Source organism: Coloeus monedula (genome assembly GCF_965178545.1).
Source record: "Coloeus monedula genome assembly, chromosome: 1".
Classification (NCBI taxonomy): Eukaryota; Metazoa; Chordata; class Aves; order Passeriformes; family Corvidae; genus Coloeus; species Coloeus monedula.
Window position 1 is genome coordinate 14961915 of NC_138781.1, and position 18872 is coordinate 14980786.

General features: G+C 38.4%; 1 protein-coding gene across 6 annotated transcripts in view; it reads left to right on the forward strand.

Moving 5' to 3' along the window:
* ZNF438 (zinc finger protein 438) overlaps positions 1 to 18234 on the forward strand; it is a 51175-nt gene extending 32941 nt beyond the window's left edge. For 5 of the 6 annotated variants that reach the window (XM_082278179.1, XM_082278178.1, XM_082278176.1 and 2 more), the window contains 3 exons: positions 8900 to 9004; positions 13564 to 15337; positions 16435 to 18234. In XM_082278179.1, coding sequence (XP_082134305.1) covers positions 8953 to 9004; positions 13564 to 15337; positions 16435 to 17047 — 2439 coding nt within the window. In that variant the 5' untranslated portion in view covers positions 8900 to 8952 and the 3' untranslated portion in view covers positions 17048 to 18234. The remainder of the gene's footprint in view (positions 1 to 8899; positions 9005 to 13563; positions 15338 to 16434) is intronic. The other variant, XM_082278181.1, reaches the window with a different exon arrangement.
* Positions 18235 to 18872: the final 638 nt, after the last annotated feature.

Below are 18872 nucleotides of genomic sequence, written 5' to 3' on the forward strand. Positions count from 1 at the left end.
ACATTCCTGGGCTTGTGACTGAAGTACTTAATTCTAATACTTAAAAGCATTAATTTAATTTTTCCTTTAAGTAACAGGAATTTGACCCTGGCTATAGTCTTACGTTAAAGCCATTTCTGAATAGTAGTAGGAGAATATAGACTGTGAAGCTGTTTGCAAACTTCAGATGAATCATTTGCTTTGAGACTTTTTTGAAGGCTTTTTCTTTTTTCCCCTAAATCAAAATCCATTCCAGTCAGTATCCTGTTACTAACTTGTACCCAGAGGGAATGGTAAACTTGGAAGTGAGCTTCCATGTTAGAATTCACAGAAGAACAGAGTAAGCTGAGTTGGAAGGCACCCAGAAGGATCATAGAGTCCAACTCTTGGCACTGCACAGCACCATCCCCAAGAGTCACACCACATGCTGAGAGCATTGTCCAAAAGCTTCTTAAATTCCATCAGGATTGGTGCTGTGACCACTTTCCTGGGGAGCCTGTTCCAGTGCCCAGCCACCCTCTGGGGGAAGAACCTTTTCCTGATATCCAGCCTAACCCTCACCTGACACAACTTCAGGCCATTCCCTCATGTCCTGTCACTGGTCACCAGAAAAGAGATCAGTGCCTGCCCCTCCTCTTCCCTTCACAAGACTTCACTGAGGTCTCCCCTCAGTCTCTTCCCCAGGCTGAACAGACCAAGAGACCTCAGCTGCTCCTCAGATGGCTTCCCCTCAAGGCCCTTCACCATCTTTGTGGCTCTCCTTTTCACACTTTCTAACAGCTTTATATCTTTCTTACATTGTGGCACCCAAGATTGCCCCAGCACTCGAGGTGAGGCTGCCCCAGTGCAGAGCAGAGTGGGACAATCCCCTCCCTTGCCCGGCTGGTGATGCTGTGCCTGATGCCCCCCAGGACACAGCTGGCCCTCCTGGCTGCCAGGGCACTGCTGGCTCATGTTCAACTTGCCATGGACCAGGACCCCCAGGTCCCTTCCCATGGCACTGCTCTCCAGCCTCTCATTCCCCAGTCTCTACATCCAGGATTGCCCATCCCAGGTGCAGAATCCAGCACTTTGCCTTGTTGAACTTCATGTGGTTGGTGATGGCCCAGTCTTCTAATTTGTTGAGATCTCTCTGCAGGGCCTCCCTAGATCATGACCAGGAGCTATATCAGTGTGAAATTATGATATTCTATAAATATACTAATCTCAGTAAGTTTTTTTGCTATGATACTTTTTTATCTTTATATCAAGTACCACTTGTTTCTTAAATGTAGCGCATTGAAAATATGGAGGGTATTAGTAATTTGTGATGATTTATGTACAACTCTAGTGTTGGCACATTTCTTACAAATAAAACTTTTGAAAATAGATTATATTGGAAATGGAACCTATCCATCAGTTACATTCAGTGTGGCATATTTGTCAGTGTTTCTGTACTTTGAGTGTGCTCATTATTTTTCAGTTAAGTATGGAAGTAATGATTAGTGCAAGTTCTTTGAGTGGCAGCTAAACCCTTCACTGCTGCCATTTGTCATGTAATAGCAGGTGTTCTGTAATTTGATCCATACTCCTTCAAGACACCCAAGAAGGGTGACTATCTTTTATGTAGCAAGCAATTGTAACATCATGTTCAACTAGATGCACTTTTCTGAAAATTGAAAAGTATCTAACTTGTCAAATCTTATTTTTTCCTCGGAATTATGAAATTATCATGTCATTCATATGACAACCTATGACGTGACAACAATCATTGAAGCATTATATTCAACTATTCACACTCATGTTAAATATTTACTGTTGAGCAAGTGTTGGTATTTTTTATAATGCTTTATAATGACATACAATACCACTGTGCCTTAGTGAACTGAAATACCATTGGCATTGTCAGATTTATAAGATGTTTTTCTTAAATGACTCTAACATGAAAGAATTGTGTATCTTATACAAATATTTTGCAAAATATAAGGTTGTCCTGGTTTATTTATCGAATAGGTTTTGTCTTTTTAAAATGTATGTTGGAAAAGGGTATCACATGCTAAAGTAATAGTTTTGGTCTTTGAGCATGTTTAATTTTTTTTAGAACCATAGGTCAAGTGTGGTTCTGTACTTTTTGTATCCATATTAGTATGATTATTTGGTGCTGGGAGATCTCAAACTTCCATTAGCCTTGTAAATGTGTTTCTTAGCATCAGCTCTCACTTTGCTGGGACCCCTGCTGCCTTTATATCATTAACATAAATGCAGGTGCAAATAGCATTTATGTACTTTGATAGAAAGCAGTTGGAGACATTTCACTGTGGGACACGACACTTTCAGATTGTGTACATCTGTTCAAATAATGTATCCAAGCCAGTGACATGAATGCAAGGATGAAACATCTGCCCCTGAGACCATTTGCCATACAGCAGATGCTTACATCTTTATTTATGCAGATGGTTTGTGTGATGAGCTGAGCAATGATGAAAGCGAGAAAGTTTGACAAAGATTTCAGGGTATTCCTTTGGATGGTAAAATATTTTGGTAACAGTGCTTTTTTTTTCATATGCCTACTGAAAGAAGAACATCCAGTGTAAATACTGGTGTTTCTAGTAACATAGCCATGGATGTGCCATTTTGGGCACTGACTAGATTAACACAAGTTCGGTAAAGGATTTTTTTTAAGTCTCAGGCACAGTAGTCTTACTGCAGTTATAGAGGTTGCTAAATAGTTTAGTAGAAGTAATTACTTGTAAACGGGAAGGCTCAACTGCTTTGCTTTAAGATGCTCTCAAGTTGTACAAAACATTGAATTTACTGAAAAGTTTGCAGGCACAGAATGTTTTGAAATACTAAGGTAACTCGTCGTGAAGTTGTTCGGAGGTTGGGTGCGGTGCTGTACCTGATTTTTCAGGACAAGCCATGTTTAGCATTACAAAATTACTAGGCAAATCGAACAGCCTGTCTGTCGTTTGAGATTTACAGTAGGGCAGTGGCCGTGAGCCGCGGCTCTAAGCCGGGCGGGCACCTGGGGAGCGGGGGCTGCCGGCGCGTCCTGCGGCGCGGGGGCGGCGGGACGGGCACCGACTCCCTCTGCTGGGCTCGCCGCCGGGGCTCCTGTCCGCAGCACCGCCACGGACACGGCAGCGTCGTCAGCCCCGGGCTGGGGCTGAGGCTATCATCTCTGGCCTACATCCCTGGCGACTGCGTTCCTCTTTGCATCCCCTCGTTTGCTGGCACCACTGCCGGGCTTTGCTGATCCCTTATCACCTCTCAGCAGTGTATTCCATAGCTCCTTTACGGCACATCCACCACCTTCTTTTGAGAACCAGTGCTGCCTTTAAACAGCACGGTGGCTAGCATGGGCAAGCTAGCAATGTCAATAAGCACTGCAAATAATTGTAATTGTGCACTGGGGGAGGAAAACCAATCAGATACTGTAATTTAAGTTGTTTTCCGCTGCATCCTACTGCCAGTAAGGCCTAGCTGTGTTCAAGTTCAGCAGCAAGTGATAATTTTATATGTTCTGAAAACTAATGTTTGCCTAGCCAGGACCATAGTATTTCAGAAGGTGTTTTAGTTTTCCTATGCTATACGGATCTATGTCTGTCTTTGAAAAAATATACATACCTATTTGAAGCATGGTGGAGATCCTTTTATCTTTATTTTTGTTTTAATCTTTAGTGGAATTAACTACTGGTAGCAATGTTTTGCATATCTCAGCCAGAGCTGGAGGGGCTTTTTCTGAAGAAATCTGGCTCATGAAGAAAGTAAAAGGGGCACAACTAGAGCAAACAAAGATAGGGATTCCCCATTCAAAACTCAGACCACTTACGTAATTTTCAGTGAAATTACCTATTAACAAAATCCTCCAGCAAATACTCTCCAGCTATTCTTTAATGATTGTTTAATTATTGTTTAATGATTGTTCTGGCCCTTCCTTTGGGGAATAATAAACTTTGTGTATAGTTTATAACAGAAGACTCAAAATAGGCCAAGCCAAGACTGACAGTCTTTTGATCCTCTGGTTATGAGGGAACATAGTACAGAAGTCACCATGCAGATGTTTTTAATGCCTCAAGTAACATATAGTTGCAATATTGAGCCAAAGTGGCAAATTAATTGTTTTCTCATGCATATAGTCTTTCTTTAGAAAAAAGTGCACTGATTCTCACCAAAACAAAAGAGGTACTCTTTTGTAGGAAGAAAACCTTTGCTTTTTTGTTGTGTTCTCTATTTGCACATCACTATTTGCAAAAAAATTAGATTTTGGGAGTAAGAGGCCTAATTCCCTTACTGAAGTGAGACATACGTGTTTTCTGTCCCAAATAGAGTTGAACTTTCAGTAAGATGTAGATATGTTGTCCTTTTCTGAAAGGAGAGCAAAAATCTAATCAGAAACTATTTTATGATTTATTCATAAAATTGTTCTACTTGACCTTTTTGTGCTGCAGTTTTTGAAGAATTCTGTCTTCATTTTTTTAGCACACTTGGTCATTACTGTTTCCCGTACTTAAGAGAAAATAAGTTCACTAATTACCACTTACATTAGGCATATTAAAATTTTTTCCGTGTTGATTTGATCTTGATAGGCCCTTTAAAATGACTTTACATTGACTTTACAGGGGATGAATTACTGTTTAGGTCCATATATTTCCTGATGCTCACTGAAAGAAATTTCAACTGGCAATTCTCCCAGAAATTTTTGAAAATCCAATTACAGGTGTTTATCCCCAGTTTCTGAAGTACCTAATTTGTATTTGCAAATAGGGGGGTTATGAATTACTAGTTTATGACCAGTGCTTCCATCACCTCTTTTCAGCTATTTTCTGAACAATTAGTTCCCCCAAGTGGCTGCATCACTGCAGCCTTGCTTTGCAAATCTTCAGGAATGGTGTCCCCTATGGAGCAGAATGACTGGGAAAAAGCAACTGATAACCACTGGACTTGCAGTGACACCAAAATAATTTCCATTCTACTCAATTGCATCCTTTCAGAGCACCAAGGTTTCTAGATAATTCCCACTTGCAGGCTGACATGGTTGGTTGCTGAAAATAGCAAAAGCACAAATAAGTTGAAACACAGTCTTTGGTGATGTATCTAACAGTGTCTCTCAAACAGAAATTCCGTAATTAAAAATTCGGTCACTGTTTTTATGGTTGCAGAGGCCAGGCACCATTTTGAGCCCTTAGTTCTTATATTGCCATAGTGAGAAAAGTCTGTGCGTTATTTCTTCAGCTCTAAAGGTGGAAAAAGTTATTAGTAATTACAGATGCTTTATGGCTAGCTTTCTTTATGCCAGCTTTCATTTCTTGATATGAAAATATTTTGATCTGCTTAAGACCTATTAATTTTGTTGACCTTAATATGAGTAACTTATAACTTGAAAGACTGTGCCTTCAGAAAAATGGAAAGCTTTTAAAGTTCACAAACACTGCATGAGAGGTGCTAAAAGAGCATGTAGATCTGCTAATAAATGTATTTTAATTCACTGCAAAAGTGTTTAAAATCTCTTATGTATATGTATTCCGACTCTTAGGAAGGATTTCGAAGACTTTCTTGCTTTATACAGTAGCACAAAAAAGGTTGTTTTAAATAGGATGTTGTGTTAAGCCATGCATTGCCCACATTTTATATAGGAAGTTGCTTTTGAATAGTGATTTACCTCTGTGTGGCTAATACATTTCAGGTTGCAACTCAAAAAGGTTACCTCAAAGCTGTTGGCCACTTGTTATTCCCTATAGAAATAGTATTTCATATGTATTTTAAAAGTTGTTTGTGTTGGGACAATACAGAGATCTATGAAATCTAAATCTATGAGAAATCAAAAATTATGTCTTAGGTAGTACTGTTGGTACTGCTGCTAATATAGTGACTAAATTTCTCAATGTGTTAACTTGTGTTTAACAAGTCTGCTTTAGTATGGGTATTTTTTTATGTTATACTTTCCTCTGGGGACAGAGGTACTAAAGTCAAGATGCTGGTAAGATTGATGGGCAGTTAAAAAATTTCTTCCTTGTATCTAGTCTGAATCTACCTTCTTTTCGTTTAAAACCTTTATGCTTTGTCCTGTTTCTGCAAGCACTGTAAAAAAGTGTCGCCATCCTTTTTTTCGGCACCCTTCAGATATTGTAAGGTCCCAATTAGGTCTTCTTGGAGTCTCCCCCAAACTAAACAACCCCTTCACTCTCTCAGCCTTTCCTCACACAAGAGGTGTTCCATCCTTCTCATCGTTTTTGTGGCCCTACTCTGGACTTGCTCCAACAGGTCCATGTCTTTTCTCTGCTGGGGTCCCCAGAGCTGGACACAGAACTCCAGGTGAGATCTCACCAGAGCAGAGCAGAAGGGCAGAATCCCTTCACTCTCCCTGCTGCCCATGGTGCTCTGGATGCAGCCCAGGACACTGTTGGCTTTCTGGGATGCAAGTGCACATTTCCAGCTACACTCAGTTTTTCATCCACCAGTACCCCTAAGTTCTTCTTGGCAGAGCTGCTCTGAATCACTTTAGCCCCAGCCTGTATTGATACCAGGGACTGTCCTGACCCATGTGCAGGAACTCACAAAGTTCCCATGGGGCCACTTGATCTTGTCCAGGTCCCTCAGGCATCCCATCCTCCAGGTGTGTCAGATGTACCTCTCAGCTTGGTTTTGGCTGCAGACTTGCTGAGGGTGCAATTGTCCATCCCACTGTTTTTGTCACTGATGGAGATACAAAACAGCACTGGTCCCAGTACGGACCCAAGGGACACCACTTGTCATCCATCTCCATACAGGCATTGACATCTTCACCATTACCTTCCAGCCAATTCCTTATCCATCCAGTAGTCCATCTATCAACAGAGTCTGTACCTCTCCAATTTAGAGAAAAGGGTGTTGAGGAGGAGGGTGTGAAAGGCCTCTCCTATGTACACTTTCAAACAACAGAGGAAAGTGATTTGGGAAGTTGAAAAAGTGGCGTAATCTAATTTTTTTTTTCTTAAGGTATGTTAGATCTGTATAAATTTTATCATATATCAATATATGGTTAATAGTGCAAAACGGACATTTCAGGCAAAACCAAAAGACTGAATTAGAGAGGAAACTGAAGAACTTATCTAGATACAAACTATGCACCCATGCTCTTGGATTACTGTATGACTTACCATTGCAAGGTGACAGTTTATGCTAAAAATAGTTTTATCTTATTCCCACACTGAAAAATGCCAGTAGGAATTTTAATGTTGAACAGCCTCTTTAATGAAGTCCAATTAACGTAAAAAAAAAGTCTACCTTTGTTATTGCAATGTGCTCTTCTGCTAAGAATAGTCTTTTGGAGACCATTTAAAGAATCCAGGTAGCATTCCACTGGTCACAGAATTCCTTGAAATGCACTATAATCCTAATTCCTTAAGATAATAAACTTCTTTACAGACTGTAAAGAAAACCTTTCTAAATTATAAAATGCTTATTGTACAACTAGCAAATCACATTTATGCTCAAGTCAAATTTAATTACATATGGCTTTAAAGATACAGCTTTAAGCCTTTAGAATTTTAACAAATTGTTTTGGTCTTGTTTCTCCTGTGGTATACCAGAATGAATTTGCTAAGTGTATTTGCACATTTTGTATTTTACTGTTTGTGTGAATGATCTATGTTGATTTTCCAATCTTGCATTACAATACTTTGTTATATTGTTTATTTTTCTAAACTAGTTTAAATTGCACAAAAGCACACTTATGTAAACATAATTATATTACTCTTTAAAAAATCAAGTACTAAAAATGTAAGAAACGTGAGATTCCTCTTTTGGCTTAAATGCTTCTCCTTTCCACATCATGTGTAATGTTGATTACCTGTCTTAAGTCTGCATTTAATTCCCATATCCCACCCTGATTCTTTGGCCTGGACACTTTTCAAGTCTCATTTTTAGTCTTACCCTTTTTCTGCTTGCCCTGTGTGTTCCTGTGTTTCTCTTATACACTGTCAGCTCTGCAGTTCAGAGATGAGGAGAGGCCATTTCCTTTTTCCAACTTGAGTGCTTGGACCTAAAGCCGTAGTTCAGGGAAAATCTGGCCCAGCCTGAAGCAAGAGCACATTGTAATCATTGGAAAAGTTAGCTGCTTGAAGTATCTACTGAACACATGCCCAGAGTCTACAGCTTTGCCTAATTTGGGCAGCTTTTCACAGATCAAAGAGACATTGCTGTGTCGCATATCAAGGTCTTCACCCACTGCACAGATGTGTTCCTAGATCAATTTTTTTTTTCTTTTTTTAATGCAGGCATACTGAGAATGGCTGGTATTTTCTGTTGAAATTAATTTTAGAAAATTATCTGATGCAAATACCCAGAACAGAACATTCCACCCAGGTGGTTATTATTAGCAAAGATAGAAACAACTGCAAATTAATTGCTATAATGTATGGAGCTGGACACTCATGGTTTGTAGGCTTTGTTACTTAATCTTACTTTGTACAGGTGTGTGGCAAAACTGGTTTTGAACACAGAAGTCCAGATTCTGTTTTCTATAATATCTGCAGTTTATTTACATGGAATTATGGGAAGTGTAAATGAGGACAGAATTTAGCCCCTGTATTAAAACTCCTCACTAAAGCTACTGAAACTTCATTTTTTGAAGTGATTTGTTTTGCTGCTCTTGACTTTCTGCCGTGACAGTGAAGCTAAACCATCCCATCTGTTTGCCACATTAACCAGCTTTACTCAATTACTAAGCTATCACCTTGCATTTGGCATGTAATATATTGGATTTTAAAGCGTATTTTGAGGAGAGAAAAATAGTGAAGATCAAGAAGCAGTAGTTTTCTTAATGCATTAGCTGAAAGTTAATGTTTTATGTTGCCATTTTATATTGTCTTTTTCTGGGTTTTGTTGGTTTTGGGAGTTTAGTTGTTTTGGGTTTTTTTGTCCTGGGATCTATTTTTAACTGACTGAAGTACTTTTGCAGGTGGTGTTTTTTTGCATGCTAATCCTGCAGAGAAACATTGTGTCCAACAAAGTATGCTGGGTCAGCAAAAGCAAGACACTTGTTCTGGAAAGACAGTATCCACAGGTATTTAGTGTGTATGGAGATTTGGCAAAATGAATGATTAACTATTATTGGCAGAAAAAGATCTAATGTTGTGTGTTAGAAAGTCGTGCATTTTTTTTTCCCACAGAAGAGATACTCTTCCTTTCAAAGCCAGCAAAAGACTCAGCAGTGTTAATGTGCATTGAATATTCATTAATTGTCATCTGTATTCTGTCTTTTCCTTCAAAACAAGATGATCCTTTTTTTTGGTGTTATTTTCTCTCATATGTTCATTCATACACAAATTAAATACATACCTGCACAACTGAGGTGGACCTACAAGGATTATTTAAAAAATGAACACTGTTACTCAGTGGTTTCTGTGGGGGTTATTTTCAAAATAGACTAGATAGTGCTGAAAATTAAATTTCTTCTGATACTTTCTACAGTGTCTGAGTTCAGCAATGTTGTGTGCTTCACATGGGGAACAAACTAAAAGAAGTACAAAAATAAGGCAGATTAGGCTGGAGTAGACCTGACTTGGGAAGGCAGGGGAACCATGAAGAAGCAGCAACCCATGGAGACTCCGTTTCCTCCAGAGGGCTCTTCCCAGCATTGCTCTATCAGAGAATTTAATGCATCATTGATTTTTGTATTGGTGTGTCACTGTCCACTTCTATACAATTTTAAGGTTATTTAGAAGGGAGGAAAGCTTATGCCATCCTGCAGGTTTCTGAGTGATTTGATACTTGCAAGTCCTAGCATGGTAGCCATTAATCTTTTAACTGAGACTTCTAAAGTAAAGGGGTTGAACTGCATTTGGTTTAGCCTAGTGTGTAATTAGTAAAAGTGTCTACCTGTTGCCCCAACTCACACCCATCTGAAAGAGTGAGGACAACAGCAGTTAAAAATTACCTTTACCTCCTTCAGATATTAAATCTAATGTTTTCATTTATTTCCTTTGTTATTAATGAAAATTTTAAAGAAAGTATAAAAATTGTTGCCTTCCAGTGAAGGATCTGCAGATTGACTTGTAGAAAGAATGTTGTCTAAAACAAAGGGCCATCCTCACAAATGCCATTGCACAGCCTCCCTTAAGTGAAACTTCCCCTTCTTAGGTGAAAGACTTCATGGGATTGCATAGGCACAAAGGCTTTTCCTCAGGTCACAGCTGACAAGTCAAAATGAGTCCTTTGAATCAGAGACAGAAATAATTTGGAGGAAATGGAATGCCCCTGAAAGATGCATGTGAGGTTTCCAAGCAGCCTTTGCACAAGGCAGGCAGCCAGAGCATATCCAAGTCCTTCAGCGTGATGAAGACGTGAATTACTATATCTCTGTCTGTGTGCAAAGGAAGTTGTTGAAACTTTACACCAACTATAAATGGAAAACAGAATTTTGGTCACTGGTGACACTTGCATGCTCTGGGTAGGGTCAGTAGAACCTCCAGTCTGTGAATTGACTGGCTGCTTTCTCCTGATCCAAGATGCTAAGTAGTCTTCCACCAGTTCTTCCAATTAGCTTTCCCAGTCTGCAAGCAAAATGTTAACAAAGTCTGAAGCATCATCAGACAGCTAGTCTGCATCTAGCCCTTCTCTATATTTAGGCACTGGCTAAGCAGCTTAACTACAGTAGCTGTGTGGGAGGGGAGGGAAATGCAGAGTTGAGTATCCTTTGCTTACCAGAAGCACTGCAGTGAATACTTCTGCGCTAAAATGTCTAATGTAAACTTGTGGAAAAACAAAAAAAACCAAACCAAAAAAGTTGTATTGAAGGTTGGTACCAAACATAGCTTGCCTGGAAAACTTATTTATGATAAAATTACACTAGTTGGAAAAAGTGTTTGTATAAAAATCCCATCTCAAACAGTTAAATCAATTCTTAGTATTGTGTTAACTGGGTGAGAAGGATATTGATCTAAACAGACCTTGTTTCAAAGAGCATCTTGTGTTTGATTTTGATGAAGGTCTTGGCTTCAAGAGCAACATTCTCCAGGGGAATGCTGAGAAAATACGTGGAGATACTTTCTTTATAGAAAAGTGATTTTACTGCTTAATTTTGCATTAGGCAAGTCAATGCATTTAAGAAACATATGGTTCTTCTTAGAGCTAGTGCCATACATTATTTCTACAAATATTTCCTTCTAACCTCAAATTAGCCTTGTTTTTTGTGGCTACCATTTGTAGAGGTGGCATGTCCACAGCAAAACTTCCACCTTTTCCTGTTACCATTGGTTGAAGAGTGGGTGCCTTGTAACTTGGAGTAGCACAGGTAGTAGTCTGCTGAATGCTGGCTTTCCTAAAAGTTTTATGCAAATCAATTAATGAAATTTTGAAATAAAAAAGGAGAGGAACAAGAAAAATGAAAGAGAATGGAAACAGCTTCATGTTGAATATTGTGGCAAGCTGAATAGCTGCTGATTTGGAAAATGGCAAGCATAATCTGGAGAAACAAGAACTGACTCTGTCCCCTAAAAGGGATGTACACTTATTCTGTCACCTGCTGTATTTAAGCTATGCAGTTTGAGCTGTAATTATCATTGAAGTTCAGGGCAGGTTGATTAGTGATTACAATACACTACATAATTTTATTGTTCTTCTCAGAAGTACTTAAATTATTTATTCAAAAAACCAACAAGAAGATACCTTGTAGGAAACAAATAGTCATCTGAGTATTAATAGAAATATTAGCAGCTGAAAATGTAAAAGTTTCTATATATTTAGTGACTAGAATGTAAAAAAAACCAATTAAAAATTGAGAATAAAAAGTGCTGTGGGGAAACAATTTTAAACACACCATGTTTCTGCTTTTTCCAGGTTGCACAAATTCTGTAGGCCTGGGCTTATCCTGTGTGCAGGGATCTCAATATCTGTGTAGGAATTCCATATATACAGTAACCCAGTCTGCACAGAATGTATAGAAATTCAGAACATCTCTACAGACGTTGAGCAGAAAGTTTTGGCGGTACCCAGTAGTTTCACTTAATTGGAGTATAAAGAAAGTACATAATGGACTTGGGGTTTGATGCTGTAGTTGGCAATAAAACAATCAAAGGCTTATGCCCTGCATAGTTACTGCTCTATGAATCTGCTGATCAAAGAGTTTTGAAAAGCATCAGATCTACTAAATATGAACTGTACAGTTTATATGTGATTGCTCAGAGAATCCAACATGTCCTGAAGGCAGTGGCTTTACTGCACATGTGCATACCATGAATACGTGTGTATATCTCTTCAGAAGTTCTGGTCATGAAACATGACAGGTTTGTACCTTGCAGTGGTTTTTGCAAAGTATGTGATGTCTGAGAAGAACATCCAGGATTAAGATAAATTTACTGGAGTTTCCAGTGTTGGTAGTAATTTACAGTTACATTTTTAAATCCAGAGTAACCTACAAATGCATTTGTAATACAGGTCTTTAAAATGGCAAGGAATGGAAACTTTCTATGGAATTATCTTACTACAATATTTCAAGGTTCCAGCATTTACTTTCACGTGTTCTATTCAAATGTGATTCCTCTCTCAAAATTATTTTTGCTTATGTCCAAATTGCCTTTCAGCCTGGGATCTTTGTAGCTGAATTTTCAGTGGTTGAAATTGTTGGGATATCTTTTTTTCAGGAAACCTATCCCAGGTTTTAAGAACTGGAAGCATCAATAATTGAATTTGAGAGTGGGTAATGAGACTGATAGATTAAATGGTAGTGGTGCAATTAACTATGTATGAAGTCCTTTTCTGTGGAATCTGAAAGGTCAGCAGGTGTCTTTGCTGCCTAATGCATATTATATCATATGAATTTTATCTTTTTCCTTTTGTTTGTTTGAATTATCCTCCACATTCTTCTTTACTAAAACCATTTGTGACTTCTATGAACACAAGTAGAAATAGGAAGGAATTGTGATATAATGTTGATAAATTGCATCTTTCAAGAAAATGTTTAAATAACTTAACTACACTAGTTCTGTTGTGGGTTAGTGTACATGAGTAATTTTTGTGATTGGGTATTTAACAGTAGTTCATATTCACATATTCTTTTAAGTCTTCTTTGATTTTATTATACATTATTTGCATGTTTTGCAGCAGTAATTTTCCTAAGACTTCATCAGGCAAACTTTGGTCTGTATCTGATAAAACCCACAAATTCAAAATATTAGAGGAAGTCTGAAAGATAGCATGATTCTGTTTGAGAGAGATGATCAGAACTGGTGCTCAGAGAAATTCTGTGTCATGGAGCTTAAATCCTGTCCCTGTTCTTTCAGCAGAGTATTGGCAGCATGTTATTGCAGCTTTTCCAGGGCTGAAGGGGCTTATGGGTGTATTTGTTCTGAAATGTCATGTAGTTTTTAACCTTGAATGAAACATCCAATTAATATTTGATTAAGAAGAAATTTTTTTTCATATCTGTGTTCAAGCATGTTGCTTCAGACAGTGCTATATCTATGAAACTTTAGCAATTCTAAATTTAATTGGGTGGTCATTTAAATGCCTGAATATTTTTTATAAGCTTGTGTGTAATAGTATCCTTTGCAAGCAGTTTTACTTTTGAGAGAGTAATTTTTAAAAAATACTGTGTATCACATCTTTGTTATGTTATTCTTACAGATAAACAGAAATCCCCTTCGGATATAATACAAAGTTTTCAGAAGAAAAGTCAGTTTAGGACCATTGCTCCAAAAATGGTACCAAAAATTTTAACATCTGGAGTGGTTTCTTGTCTTCAGTCATCTTTGCCTGAGTCAATTACACCAATTTCAGCTTCAGGTTCCAAGCCACTGGTGGTACCAGCTCAGAACTATGCTGTCATGCAGGTGGCTGCTCACAAGGGGACGTTTTCCCTGTTGGCTGTGCCGTGTGTTGCACCTGCCCTAACACAGCAAGTTCAGCAGTCAGCTGTGGCCCCTTCTGAAAACCTAAAGCTGCCCATCCCCAGGTACCAATCTGTAAGAAATAAATTGCTGAGTGACAAAAAACCAGCACAAATCTCTGGTTTGAGTGCACGTAACAAGTTTCCTACCAAAGCACTAATCTCATCACAGACTTCCTCCATGACTACTCTAACTGAAGACTGTCCTGAAGCTCATTCTAGTTCAGATTCAGCTGAGCAAGGGATGATAAGAGACTGTGACTCAGCTGAAATTGGAGTTGCTACATTAATAAAGAAAAGCAATTGTGGGGAATCTGGATCTCCTTTAATGAACAAAACTGAAATTGCTAGCAATAGTATTTCTGGACCATCTGTAGTTGAAGACTCCCTATCCAAGCCAGCAAGTACAACTAATCCCCTGAAACTAAGTCTACACTCTGTGAAGACAGCATCAGAAACCACAAGAGAGTCACTTATGACATCTGAGAAACTAAAGAAAAAACCTACAAATTCTGCAAATCCTGTTGCTGTCTTGTCACCAGCAGTTTTTGGCAGTACAATTCAGATGACTCCGTCAGCACCAAAAGGAAAACTTCCTATTTTGCCTTACTCAAGGATGAAAAATTCAGTATTCTGTAAATCCAAGGTGAATACTAATGTTATGGATATATCTGGTCATTCACTAAAATCTGAGTGTGAAAAGATACCATCTTTGATGAAAACCAAAGCCTTTGATAAGCAATTAGCTGTATCATTTACACAAGTACCCAAACAAACCACTCGAGAAAATACCTTCTCTCCATCCAGCAAAGTGGATGATGTTGACAGCCTTAAGAAATTGAACAGTGCAGCGTCTAAAAGAAGAGGCAGGAAAAAAAGAGCCCCGGATGATTTATTGGCATTTCAGGCCAAGCGAAGGAATAAAGCAGAGGCAGTGAAAAAATACCGCAGTATCAGACCAAAACCAGTGGTGGATGCGCAGGCGCTTGCACCGCTGACTCCTGCAGCAATCATAGACACACCGTCTCATGAGCAAGACTTACTTTTAAATGGCTCACTCGCCAATAAATGTTTAAGTTCCAAGCAAAGTGATGCTACATCAGCTAAATCAAGTGATCTAAGTAGAAATACGTGTTCAGCCACCCCTAAGCCGCTGCACAGATGTCATGTTTGTAACCACACGTTCCAGCTTAAGCACCATCTCCAGGACCACCTGAACACGCACACGAGCCGGCGGCCGTACAGCTGCAGGATCTGCCGGAAGGCGTATATCCATTCTGGGAGCCTCAGCACCCATATGAAGCTTCATCACAACGAAGGCAAACCCAAAAAGCTGGTGTGCTGTGAATTCTGTGCTAAAGTTTTTGGCCATGCCAAAGTGTACTTTGGCCACCTCAGGGAAGTCCACAGGGTTGTTATCAGCACAGAGCCCTCTACTAGTGAGCAACAGATACAAGATACTTTAAAGAAGAGAGACAGGAATATAAAAGAGGCAGAAGAAGCTACAGAGAGGTGAGAGTTTTCACTAATTAAATGCTAATGAAAACTGGATTTCAGGTTGTCAGTGGAAATCTATAAACCTCACCATTATGAAAATTGTTGCTTTTTTCCCCCAAGTGAGATTCCTAAAGGTTTAAATATTCCATTTGAATCTAGTCAATCCATTAGATCAACCAGTATATTTTAGCTGATTTATTGGCTAAAAATCGTTATTGACACTTGAATATGTAAAGCAATTTTGCATATATTCGAGTAACACCCAATATACTTCCATATTTGGGTCAGTTGGTTTCTTGTGGTTAGCATTCTGTTAATCTGCATCTTCTGTCCTACCCACTTTGGGGTTTTCCCTAGAAGATAAGGGAACCAATTGCAGTAAGCGAAAAACAATTCATATTTCAGCATTAGCTTGCAGTTTGTTTTCCTTCTTAAATATCATTATCTCATTTCCTTTTAGGGAGTGCTGTGAGCTAATCCATCCTGAGTTTACTGCTGCTTTTGTGATCACTCAGCCAAGTAGAAAAGTTAATTTATCATATTAAGATGGATAGAACATTCTTTTACCTCTCTATTATGATTTTGAGGTGAAATCTCTTGATACAGTTTAAATGTTGCCTTTTTTGTTTGTTCCACTGTGCATTTATTTTCACTGGCGAATACTCAGGGCTTTAATGTAACTCCTCACTGCAACACTACAGTTCCATTTTACTCGTTTTACTTTGCACAGCTCCACTCTCTGGAGCATCAGTTAGGAATTTTTAAGGTCTTTGAGGCTGAGAAACAGCAGTACTTTTCTGTCAGTCTTAGTAGCTGTCATAGTAGCTGTTGTTAAAAGGTTATTTCTACCATGGCTAATTTTGGAGGCAATTCTTAAGCTCAGAAGTGTCATTTGGTTTCAGTTTTTTCCAAACCAGCTTTACTGTTATTTATTTAGTTTCTTTTTTTTTCCTCTTTTGAGTGAATCAGATACTGTAGAAACAATGCCTGTTTTTAATTAAAAGTGTTTCATGACTGTCATCTCGTCTTGGAACTTACAAGGACAGAAATTGCCATCCCTTTTCTCTGCCTGGCTAATACTGAAATAGCTTGTATTTCCTTTTTTTCAACAGGGGAAATAAGTGCAATTTTGAGGACCTATTCCATAACCCAGGAGAAGTGAAATTACAGGTCAAATGTGGTCAATGCCAGTTTATTGCAGAGTCTTTTGGTGAAATGAAGTTTCACTTACTGTGCTGCCATGGAGAAGAGATTCAAGGAAGAGTAAAGGAAGGGATTTTGCAAGGAAACAGAGGAACAAAGGGGGAACTGGTGAAACACACAACCCACTTGTGGAAACAGCGCAGCGAGAGAAGACGTTTAGCAAAGTGCAGTGCCCGTCAGGAGGAGCTGTACACTGTTCCAAAACCGAAGAGACAGATATACTTACACCATCAAAATAATGTCAGTATTTTCCCTAAAAGTGAACTGACTCAGTCAGGAAGTAGTGAAGCCTCCAAGGAGAGGCAAAATGTGGGGTTTGGTACACCAAGCAAAAAAATAGAATTTTGGTCTAAAGCGGGCTATAACTGCATTTTATGCAAACGGTTATTTGGAAGAAAAGAGGATCTTTGTGATCATTGGCAGAGTCATCATAATTGTGAAGACCCTTCCACTTTATGGGCAATTTTTACTTTGGTATCAAAACAAGGAATTATTGAACTTTCTGATAACGGTGACTATTAAAGCTTAACTCTACAATGCTATGAAAAACATTAACTACCTTACCAAATTGTTTTTTCACTGTCTTGCTAAACTAACTCAACAGAAGTATCATTTCAAAGGTTTGTTAGTTGGGTTTGTTGGGGATTTTTTAAAAAGTTATACTAACCTTTATTTTGGTGACTAGAAAATGTATTTATTCAGTATCATTCCAGATGGGTACATGGAATCTGATTATGAATGATTGTACTTAAAATTCATGTTTAAGGAACTTTATAACAGCAAATACTCAATACTAATGGTTAATCTCAAGGAAATAGATTTGTAAATTAAACTATACTGTACGCACAAAAATAAATCAATTTATATGTAGTAATCTCAATCTTGAATGAAATTACAAACCTGACTGGAAGTCAGGTCCCAACTGTGCTTCCAGATTTTCTGGTAAATGCATATTTCCATACAGTTCTCTTGATCATTGGAATGTGCTTACATGCAGCTGGCACTCAGGAGCTTTATAGTCTATAATTTAAGAACTTTTAGTTCTTGTTGTCTTGATTTCAGTATCTTCAACCATGTTCATTGCTTGCAGGTGTTTTTGTGTTCAGTTCTGTCCTGGTAACAGCAAAGATCTCTGTATTTTAGCAGTAAAACCTTTACATGTATTTTTTTGCCTGTAGCTTTTTTGGGTCGAAGATGAGTTGCCACGCATTAAGATGGAGCCCAGCACATCTCTAGGGGGCAGGTCCTGTCAGGCTGTAAGGGGATGCAGTTCTGGAGCTTGGTTTTGATGAAAAGGTCATTGAAACCATTGAATCCAATTTGAAATTGGTGTTTAAACTGCTTAAAGCCTTATGTACCTCTGAATTATTTTGGGAGCAGTAATGGAGGTAGTCTTGAGAAATCACTGCATCACTCTCCAGCAGAAGTCAGAGCATGTCAGAGGGCGAGCTGAAAAATACACCAGTACTATGCCTACAGTACTACTCTATTCATTCCTTCTTGTGGTCAGCTGTAGTTGAGGGACTGCATTGATGAAAGAGTCATTCCTGAAATGGCCTGGGTCGCCTCTCGCTGTTTTGCAAAAATTATGGTGATGAAAACATGAGATCTAAAAATGTTGGGCTTTCTGAGTAGGATTCCAGAGGCTGTTGCAATATTTTGTGTATATGTTTTGTTTTTTAAAAGTAAACGCAATTTTGATGACCTAATAGTTTTGAATGCAATTTCTTGTTGTATGGTGCTTTGCCCTGCAGTTGAACTATAAGGCAGGAATCAAGAATAATAAAAGACAAAAAGAAAATGCTCATAGAACTGTACAGGTGCCTGATAAGGTAGAAGAATTCCCATGGATTTTCAAAACTTCCTTCCTACTATCTGTTCCTAGAAATTTGTATTTCTGGCTGTTTCTTCGCTTTCATATATTGGGGATATTTTATGCTGAATTACCTTAAAAGTAGTACTTGTTCTTATTCTTGACACATTCATCTTTTAATGCCTACAATATATTCATATTTCTTTTCACTGGCACATTTGGAAAGGAATAGCTATTTTTAAAGTCAGTGTTTCATATCAGACTGAGGCTGTATTTAACTTAGTAGAGTGTGTTGCATTTAGCAGCATTTTTTACTCCTGCAACTTAATCCTTTAACTTTAAAAAACAAACAGCAGGGTGTTTTCCATGAAACAGAAATGTGAGAACAATCCCTCCTTCCCATAGTTACACTATATCAAAGGGAAATTTATTCCCAGCATAAAGCATGCATTTTACGAGTTGGGAAAAACCATTTAAAAGGTTTGATCATGATCTTTTTTTGGAATGAACATTAAGTCACCCATCCCAAGGTAT